The sequence below is a fragment of the Pinus tabuliformis genome, chromosome 9 (assembly GCF_031772625.1).
Source record: "Pinus tabuliformis cultivar Carrire ecotype Pingquan chromosome 9, CPIR1, whole genome shotgun sequence".
Classification (NCBI taxonomy): Eukaryota; Viridiplantae; Streptophyta; class Pinopsida; order Pinales; family Pinaceae; genus Pinus; species Pinus tabuliformis.
The window spans coordinates 1945529821-1945540469 of record NC_142307.1 but is presented as its reverse complement, the minus strand read 5'-3'; the positions used below and the strand labels follow the sequence as shown (position 1 = coordinate 1945540469).

Genomic DNA, 10649 nt, shown 5'->3' with positions numbered 1-10649 from the left:
TTTATTTATTTGAGTCACTTTTGTATGTGAGGTCATCTAAGTATAGGTTCTTAGCTTTTGTGTTAGAGGGCTTGCTAGTTAGTCTCTCTTCCATTACTTGGGCCTTGGGTTGGTCTGTGGATTTTATTTGTGTTGCTAATAGTGGGATTGCTGGGTTGAAATCTCTCTAGGTCCCCCTTAGTGGCTCTTTATCTTTTTTTGTTATCTTTATTCCCTTTGTGTCGGTAGGTTGCCGCTATTTTCCTTGGTCACTTCTACCCCTTGTTCCTAATTTATTTACCCCTCACGCTTTCACATTATGTATTGAGTTCATCATCCCTTTGGATGCAAGGGAGGTCATAGGGCTCAACTCTCCCCTTCTTTGAGAGCTCAGTTTTCAATAAAGCACTCAAATTCAAATTATATGACCAACATCCCTTTGGAAATTCACAAGGAAAATCACTAGGTGGAAGAAGAAGTTAGGGAGGATAGAAGGTTAATCTCTGATGTCGAAATTTAGGAAGAAGTAGTTGGATTCCTGGGACTAGAAATACTCGTACAAGACAAAATTGTTACATGCAAAGTATGGATTTGTATTGGAAACTCAAAACTATTATGGGAAAAGTACTCATGGAGGGTCATAGACACAACATGAAATTCTTTTATGCATTCATAAAGTTCAGAGGAAAATTCAAAAAATCAATGACAAGGTATCTATGTTACCAAAGAATGTTGTGGATCTTAAATTCTATAATTCAAAGGAGGTCATTGGAGCACCTATAAACATAGAGGTGGGCTCTCCATCAAGTTAAATATCTATCTTGTTTGTATTTTATTTTTGTTTTAAAAGTAATAAGGCTGCCATTCATAGGTTAGATAGGATTTAGGTTTACGGTATCATTTTAGACTCTATCAAACTTTTTTTCAGCTTTGAGGATAAAATATCATACATCCCAATAGTATCGACAAAAGCATTTTTTTGTGATTTTGGTCTAGTTTCCTAAGTGGCAAACTAGTAAAAATATAAATTACATTATATGTGTGTGTGTGTGTGAGTATTTTTATTAATTTTATTTATTTATTTTTGAAGAAAAATCATAACTTTATATTGAAGTATAAAAAGTTACATCTGTGGATGTACTATGGTGCATTCGAGATAATATCCCTACGAATTATACATATAAAATAAAATAACTAGATGAGCCATTGTGAAGACCCACCCTTATGTCCTAAAAGAGTTATGACTAAAAAGTTTGACAGTCTATAATCCATATATGGATCAGTGTACCCAAATGTCCCAAATAAATATATACAAAATAACATTTTCCTGCTAAAAATATACAGAGGAAGAGAGATAAAGGAAACATATGATCATGTATGCTAGATACCAATGAAGGACTGATGTCAGAAATTATCATTTGCTCCATCTACATGTTCAAAGACCTGACAGTCCCCCAAAACCTATTGAGTGCCTTCTTTGGATAAAATATCTGTTGCAAAATTCCTTTCCCTGTAGATGTGAAAACATGAAATAAAGTTAAAAGATTGTTTAAGATCAAAAATCTCATCAAGAATTGTTAGCAATGTGTGATTGTGGCATCTCTGAGATTTATTGAACTAGTTGATGACATTTAAAGAGTCTCAAAAATCTTGTAGAGAACAACAACCATATTCCAGAGCCCAACACAACAATAGTTCTAATGATAGGATTTTTGCATAATTCTTTGATCCTATGCCCAACCCAATTTTAGATTTAAAAAATGCTTCTCATTAATATATAATATGAGACCACCTCCACAAATTCCTTCCCCGGTAGAAGCACCATCAAAATATGACCAAGGGATTTGACGATTAATTTCTTCTTAAAAAATGGAATGAGGAGCTTGAACAACTTCCTTAAAAGGAAAAAGAGCATAAATCGCTCCAATCTATGCAGCAATAAGAACGAGAGAAAAAGTGATATCCCTGAAAGTAGCTTTATTTTGAGCAATCCAAATTCCCCACATGACAAAAGGAGAGATATTCATGAGGCCCTCATTACTAGAAGAATCCCACAAATTTTTCCAAGCTTCCCTGAAACTGTTTCCACTCCATACCCGATTGCAAGCTAATAATTGTTTGACTTTTAACAACATGTTTAAAGAGAAGGAGAAATTTAAGAACAAATGAGTAACTGATTCCTCATTTTTACACAAAATGCACCATCTAGGGCCTTCCTTTTTCCTTTTTCTCAAATTTTCCCAGGTTGGTACCTTATTTTTGTTATATTGTAATATAATGCTTTGCCTAACCTTTAAAAATAAAATAAAATAACTTATCACAAAAAAATTGCAATTAAACATGTTATCAACTATTATTTCCTATGAGTAAAATCAATTTATAAGAGACAGACAAATCTATGGCTAGAGTTCATTCCAAACTTGTTAGTTGTTTATGTAAGAGAAAACTCAATCAAATACACAAATAAATGTCAATATATTTATTGTTGGATCAAGTATCATGATTAATAAGTAAGTATAATTATTAATAAGTAAATATTATATGAAATAAAATGCAAAACCAGGGAACAATATTTTGGATGAAGCGACGCTCTGTGCTCTAGGGTTTGACATTCTCTGCAACGGCAGGCCACTCTAGACAGCAGAAGACCTACAACCACTGATGGGATCAGGAAATCTTAACATCTGCCAAAGCGTACAGTATTCTATGGAACCCCCTCAGGGGGAGGGCGATGCGCCTCCCCCACAAAACGACAATGGGCGGCAACAGCATAAGGAAAGCAATAAGCCAGCAAACCAGGGCGAGGTTAACGTGGATCTGAATTCACAACAGACAAAACAGGACAAACAGCAACCCAAGGTCTGCTCGGCAACATGCAAACCTGTAGCCTCTGAGCGTCCGAAGGTAGAACTTCCAGGCCATAGAATCAACGCGCAGATACAGTATATGAGAGACCATGCTTTGATAGGAAAGTTCATCGGACTGTGGCCGACTGAGAAGGCGCTAAGGGGCTGGATAGCTGTGAAATGGCACCCAAAGGGACATATAACCCTGCAGTTGGGACCAAAAGGGTTCTTCACTGCCATTTTCAACTGCCTGGAGGATCGGAACAGAGTTCTGGATGGAGGGCCTTACTTCTTTAATGCGGTTGGACTGTATCTCAGAGGATGGGTAGAACGCTTCAACCCGGACAAGGAGGATCTCAGCTGGGCTCCTGTTTGGATCCGCCTATACTCGCTTCCAGTGGAATATTGGGAGGAAGACTCCCTTCAAGCGATTGGAAATGTTCTGGGTGAATTCATAAAGGTGGCAGAGGAAACAAAAATCCACAGATACACCTCCTTTGCTCGTATATGCGTCTATATGAACCTCAACCAGGCTCTCCCAGATGCGGTAAGTGTTTTTCATGATGACATTGAATGGGTTCAGCTGATTGATTATGAACATGTGCCATTTAGATGCCGAAGATGTCATGCCCTGGGACATTTATTCAGGGACTGCCCTTTAACTCAAAAACCTTCTCCTGCCTCCGGACTGGATTCATCTGAGGCAGATGGCTTTACCAAAGTAGCAAATCGTAGGAAATCCCACAAGAAACAGGCCTCAAATTCCAAAATGCCGCATACCAGCCCCTCCAAGCCCTCTACAAGCAACAACTTTGAAGTCTTAGCTCGCCAAACTGACCCAAGCTTGGATTCTCCCACTCCACCAGAGACAGAGTTGATGAAAGACAAACATTCGAAGCAGGCAGATCCCACAGCGCCTCATGCAGATCCTCGATTCAAGGGAGCCTCTTCCTCAGATAAGAAAAAGGTACTAGCATGGAATACTCAAGTTATGGAGGTGGAAGTCCTACAATCTAATGCCAGTTTAGAAGAAGAACCAAATGAGGAGTTAAATTATCCACAGATCATGGAGGAAGAAACAGAAGCAATAGATATTGGGGAACTGGACATTCCAGGCCTAGAGCAGGCTTGTACTACAAACAATTTTGACAACATTCCAGATGGACAACTTGAGAATCTGGAGGAAGTCCTATCTCGAGCGCAACGGAAAAAATCTTTAGGTATCCAGACTGGTGGCCCCTGGGACAGAAGATTTATAACCAAAGATATCAAAAAGCGAGGAAGGAAAACAGATCTCCAGCGAACAATCAGAATAGGACAAATGTTAGTGGATTCAGGCAGGTATTCCAAGCTAACCAAGTACTACAACTCTGATCATAATCCTTCCCAATGAAGTTAATCTCTTGGAATATAAGAGGGCTCAATGGCCCAGGGAAAAATCGAATTCTTAAAAACATGATAATGCGAGAAAAACCTCAAATCCTTTTCTTGCAAGAGACCAAATGCAATTCAAGTGCATTAGATAGATTTGCAGCAAAAGTATGGCCAGGGAGTCTCAATGTTGCAGTGGATGCTGATGGGGCTTCTGGAGGTCTGGCAATTGTCTGGGACTCCCGAGCTATCAGACTAGACAATATCCACGCAAATAGGAATTTCCTCCAAGCAATCTTTCACATCATAGGGACAAATATACACGGGCTCTTAACCAATGTATATTTTCCACAGGAGGCATCACTTAAAGCTGGAATCCTTAACACTCTCTCTGCAATCAACCATGACAGGCCACACCCTTTATGGATTTCTGGAGGAGACTTTAACATGATTACTAGGCTGGAAGAAAAAAGGGGAGGAAGATGCAGAGGAAGTCAGGAAGGGAAACCCCTAAAGGACTTCATTCAGAATAACTGGCTCATTGACCTACCCTTCAATAATGGTGTATTTACATGGAACAACAGGAGAGTAGGTAAGCAGCAGATCGCTTCTCGTCTGGACAGGTTCTTGCTCTCAGACAATGCTATTCATCTTGGTGGAGACTTCGCAGCTTCCATCTTGCCTCTTTCAGGATCTGATCACTGGCCCATCTCCCTTCAATGGTCGCGTCCTGGCAATCTGATCCGCAGACCGTTCCGCTTTGAGGCTTTCTGGATGTCTCATCCAGATTTCCACGGCTTAATCAGTTCAGAATGGAACAATTTTTCCCCTCCACCAGGTTCAAAAATGTTCCAATTCCAGCAAAAGCTTAAGCATCTTAAAAGCAAGATCAAACGCTGGAATCACACTTCTTTTGGTAATATCTTCCAGGCTCAGGAAGCCCTCGAGCTAGAAATGAAGCAACTGCAGCAGAGGATTATTACTGAGGGCCGTTCAGAGGACCTGTCAAAACAGGAAAAAGTTATTGAAGCGCAACTCACAGAAAGGGCTAAGCAGGAAGAAACGTTATGGAGGCAAAAATCAAGAGTCAGATGGCTTAAAGATGGAGAGAAAAACACTAAATTTTTTCATAGTACCACAATCCAACGCAGAATGAACAATAACATAACTCATATTCAGAATGAGCAGGGCGTCAAAGTGGAAAAGCACGAAGAAATTGAAAGCGAACTCCTAAATTACTTCAAGCAAATGCATCGCGAGCCAATTGCAGATAGATCACAGGCTATAGAAAAAATTACTCGAAACATTCCTAAACTTATCTCAGAAGAGCATAACCAACTGCTTCTCAAGCCTGTGGACTTACAAGAGGTGGAACTAGCAGTTCGACAACTGAAAGCAGGAAAGGCTCCAGGCCCGGATGGATTTACCTCAAACTTTTTTCACAATTTCTGGGATTTGATCAAGATGGAAGTCTGGCAAGTGGTTGAGGAGTCGCGATCCTTAAGATGGATGTTTCCGGGGGTGAATGCAACATTCATAGCCCTGGTTCCCAAGGTGGATATGCCAAGCACACCTGACAAGTACATGCCTATAGCACTGTGCAACATAATCTACAAGATTGTCTCCAAAATCATTGCCTCCAGGCTCAAATTGTTGCTTCCTCTCATCATCTCGCCTGAGCAATCTGGATACGTCGAAGGTAGGCAGATCACCGATGGTATCATCCTAACTCATGAAATAATTCATTCCCTGAAGATTTCCAAGAAGCCAGGTATGCTCCTCAAACTAGATCTTTCAAAGGCCTTTGATAGCCTAAGTTGGATGTATATTAAAAAAGTTCTAATTGCTTTTGGATTTGCTGCTCCTTGGGTTAGATGGGTCATGAGTCTCATCTCTTCCTCTTTCTTTTCTGTTCTGGTCAATGGTATACCCTCATCTCCTTTTCATCCTTCCCGGGGAATTAGGCAGGGAGACCCTCTATCCCCTTTCTTGTTCGTCATTATGGCAGAAGGATTAGGCCGAAGTATTAAGTCAGCTCAGCAATCCCATTGTCTCAAAGGCCTATCCTTTCATAACTCTCCAGCCTTCACTCACTAGCAATTCGTTGATGACAACATGATTTTTGGGCATCCCTCGGTCCAGGAAGCTCGCCAGCTCAAATCCCTTCTGTCGGACTTCTCGGAAGCCTCAGGAGCCTCTATCAATAAATCCAAATCTCAGATCTTCTTTTTCCATACTCCTTCTATAACTCAGGCAGCTATAGCCCGTATTCTAGGATTCTCCATTGCTACCCTCCCATCCAAATATTTAGGTGCTCCTCTGACTGCCTCGGCCCTAAAGCACTCCTCATGGAAAATCCTCTTAGAAAATCTGGAGGCTCGGCTATCCTCATGGACTCACAGATCTCTAAATATGGCGAGTCGGCTTGTCCTCATAAAAGCAGTTCTTCAGGCTATGCCGCTATACCTCTTCTCCATCCTTGCAGCACCCAAATGGGTTCTCAAAGAAATCAAGCTTCTCCAAAGATCTTTTCTTTGGGGCAGTAATGGTCACAAGCGTAAGTGGGCTCTTGTCAAATGGGATACTGCCTGTCTACCAAAGAAAGGGGGCGGTATTGGTTTAAGGGATCCCTCTCATAGCAATGAGATCATGGGAGCTAGAATTTGGTGGAAGTGGCTAACTGCGCCTCTCACCCCTTGGGCTTCTCTGTGGACGGCTAAGTATGCAAGGAATTGCCCAGCGGAGGAACTAATAAGAATATCAGAGGTCAGCATGGGCTCCCTTATATGGAACTCGGCCAAGCAGCACAGGAATCTCATTCAGCAGCACAGCTTTTGGGAAGTGAAGAATGGTAACACTACAAGGTTTTGGGAAGATTCATGGCAGCAGATGCCCAAACTAAAGGACCAAATCCCTCATATTCAACCCCTGGAGCAGGATATGAAATCTCATGATAGGGTTAAAAACTTCTGGAGAAATTCATCGACCCAAGAGTACCGGGAATGGCTCAAGGCGGATCAGATCTTAAGACAGGGTTCGACACAAGTCCAACAAATTCTAGACACAGAATTAATGAAAAGAAGAATTCAACATTCTGATGAAAAGGATATTCTTCGGTGGGGATATGAAGAAAGAGGCACCTTTACTACGAGAGAGGCCTATAATATCCTTATCAAGGCACATATGGTGAAAGATCCTCTCTGGATCTGGGCCATATGGCCGAAAATCTCCACCTTTCTCTGGCTCCTATGTCATAACAAGATTCTCACGTGGGACAATCTTAGAAAGAGGAACTTTCATGGGCCCTCAATATGCCCTAACTGCAGACAAGAGGAGGAAACCATAAAGCATCTAATGCATTCCTGTCAGATTGTGCGCAAGCTCTGGGAAAAGGTCAGTTTCCGCTGCCAAAAGGAAGGAAGAACTCATGGAGACATCATTGCCACTGTGTGCAACTGGGATCATACCCCTTATCAAAGCAAGATTTTAAATTTCCTTTGGAAGCTCATTCCGGGCTTTCTCATGTGGGCCATATGGAAGGAGAGAAACAGCAGAATATTCAAGGATCACTCTATGCCGCTGGAAGATATCTGGAAAATAATTTGCCAAAATATTGAGGAAACCATATCTCTCAAAACCTGGTACCAGGAGGATCTCCCAACTACCCCCCAAGAACAATCCATATGGGCTAATTGGAACCTCCAATGGAAGCAAGAATAGCTTATCAAAGGAACAAAGCCTCCAAGGAGCCATTCACCTGAGAAATGGTTACCTCCCCCTATGCATATGTACCAGCTAAATTTTGATGGCGCCTCGAAAGGCAACCCAGGAAATTCAGGCTTTGGAGGGATTTTCAGAGATCATAAGGGGGCTCCTCTTTTAACCTTTTTAGGTTCAAAGGGATGGGATACCAATAACTTGGTAGAATTGGAAGGTCTCTGGCAGGGACTAATTCTTGCGCAAGATAAAGGTTTCTTCCCGCTCATAATCGAGGGCGATTCCCAGATCATCATAAATATGGTCTCAAAAATCTTGCAAGGATCCTCCTCTGGCAAAGTGAGTAATAGCTAGAGAATGGAAAAAAGGCTTGAACTTATTGAATGTTGGCTCTCCTCTAACAGGGCGGTCACTCTAAAGCACATTCGCAGGGAAGGGAATAAAGTTGCAGACTTACTTGCTAATATGGGGGTTGATTGTAGGATGGATCTTCATGCTGGATCAATTTCAAGCCTAGCCTCTGAATCTCAACTCTTGGATTACAACAACCTAGTGAAGAAGGAAATGCATCAGGAAGAAGGAGAACACCCGGATGCGGGTGAAATTAATGAAATCTAATGCTCCAACTGACAGACAGGCAGGGTACTGCCAGCTATAGCTCAGCGTGGCATCCCAAGATTTCATCCGGCACAAGTTGGATAACCTTAAGAGAGGTAGATTTGGAAGGATTTCTGCATTAATGGCTCGCTCCGTCCAAGGTGATGCTTTAGCTGTTATAATCATGGCGCTCTGGTTTATCCTTCCCACAATTAGTGCTCAGCCTTCACGCTCCAGGTTCTGGCTTGTGGCGGGTCTGTGGTCTTGTTACGCTAAGGGTCGTGATGGCAGGCTAGTCTCTGCAATCGGTGGCAAGCTTTCAATTTCCCCTGAGGTTCGAATTGTGCCGCACTCTCAGGCCCGTCTTGTGCGAACGAAGTGGTTCCTTGTGCTGTTCTATTGCCCTCCCGCCATTGCCCCTGGTCTCACTGTGCTTTCCCCTCACCACCTCAACATGGTGCGCCAGCGTATGAGGAGTCACTCCGGGGGACGCCGAGGTAGCCGAAGGTGTTCGAAGGCTAGTTGTTCCGTGGATCCTGCCCTGCCTCCTGTTACTATTCCCTCCTCTCCGGTGGATTCGCCTCCTCTTAGCCCTGCTCACAGGCCAACTCCGAACAGCGCATTTCAGACCACTCACTTCAAGTTTCAGAGCAATCTCAATAGGCCAATGATCACTGCTCATATCACTATTATCCTTTCTGAAGAAGAAAGCCAGCTTCATCCTATGGTGCGCGTGGTGTCTGAGCCTTCTCAGAGCAGTGAGCAATTTACGGCAGAGGGAAGCCCGGAGAATCGAAAGGGAAAGATGCTCAACAGGGGCGACGCTCCCAGCGGTATTCTGCCTCCTGAAGCCATCATCCCAGTGGACGGGGAAGGCAATTCCATTGCCACTCATCACCCCACGGCGAACCTAGAAGGTGAGAAGGAAGGAAATGAAGATATGTGGACTAGCATTGTGTGTCCGATGGTGGAGGTGCCTCCGAATGAGGACGTGGAGGTATAAAGCCACATGCACCTGCCCAAACTTTTTTTGGTTTTGCTGATGTCTCATATGGTCAACTTCAGGCAGTTTTGTTTGCAGTTCTGGTTCAACATCTACAACCAGATGGTTTTGTTATTCCTCTCGAGTAGCGGCAGTATAAAGATCTTTTGGGCAGCTAGGGAAAGTTTCTGTCTTGCTTTCGGGTCTTTTCTTATGTTATGCTGGTCTATCTCTGGTTTCTACATCTGTTCTCTAGCCTTCTATAACTGGTTCTCCCAGGCTCTCCCTATACTGGGGCAGTTTTGCTGTGTTGAGTGTTCTCGGGTGATGTTATCCGAAGCCTCAACTCCTTGTAGTATTATTTTACATTTTAGTTAATAGAATTAGTCATTTGCCAAGAAAAAAAAAAAATGTAGAACCAGGTACTAATGGTGCTTCACCTTATTGTATTTATGTATTAGAGACTTATCTATTTTGAGGATATTATAGCTGGTTTCGTATAATCACTCTACTTTGATTCATACCTATTCTTAAACACTTTGACATGTAAATTACTCTAAGTATTACCTATATTTAAGCACTTTGACATGCAAATTACTCAAAGTGTCGAAGAGTTTTACAATCTTATCACAAATATGTTTAAGAGGTATTTAGGGTTGTAAATATCGATTGGTCAACTTGAATCTTGAATTGTAAATCAAGGAAAACCTTATCCTTATAATAAGAATAAGAAAAACAATTCAAATATAATAATGGACTAGAATATGTTACATGTCTAGAGAAGTTTTAACTTATGCACAACAATTCTATAAAGTAAGATTGAGAAATAATACCTTTTTTCTGAAATCTATTCAAAATTTGCCAAATTTTCTTCTAAATAGGTGTTTGTAAGACCTACTTACAAGCCATAAATTCCAAAGTAGCAACTGTCTCATGGGCCATAGACTTCATAGTATCAAGTTGCTTATTTCTTGCCTAAAGAAACCCATGGGCACTAATTACCGTGAGCGCTACAAGATGTAAGTTCATTTATGCTCATGAACTTCAAATTGGAAACTGTGCACGTATTTTTTCATGCACCTACTAGGACTTGAGCTTCCTACTATGAATAAAACACCCCTAATATACCTAAACAATATTTCTACTCAAGGGTTTAT

General features: G+C 41.7%; 1 protein-coding gene across 1 annotated transcript; it reads left to right on the top strand.

The window, feature by feature from the left end:
- Positions 1-2640: 2640 nt before the first annotated feature.
- On the top strand, positions 2641-8531 carry LOC149156755 (uncharacterized). The gene is made up of 5 exons (XM_089444856.1): positions 2641-4166; positions 4781-5282; positions 5385-6065; positions 6339-7312; positions 8318-8531. Exons 1-5 carry the CDS (start codon positions 2641-2643, stop codon positions 8529-8531), a joined length of 3897 nt encoding a protein of 1298 aa, XP_089300982.1.
- Positions 8532-10649: the final 2118 nt, after the last annotated feature.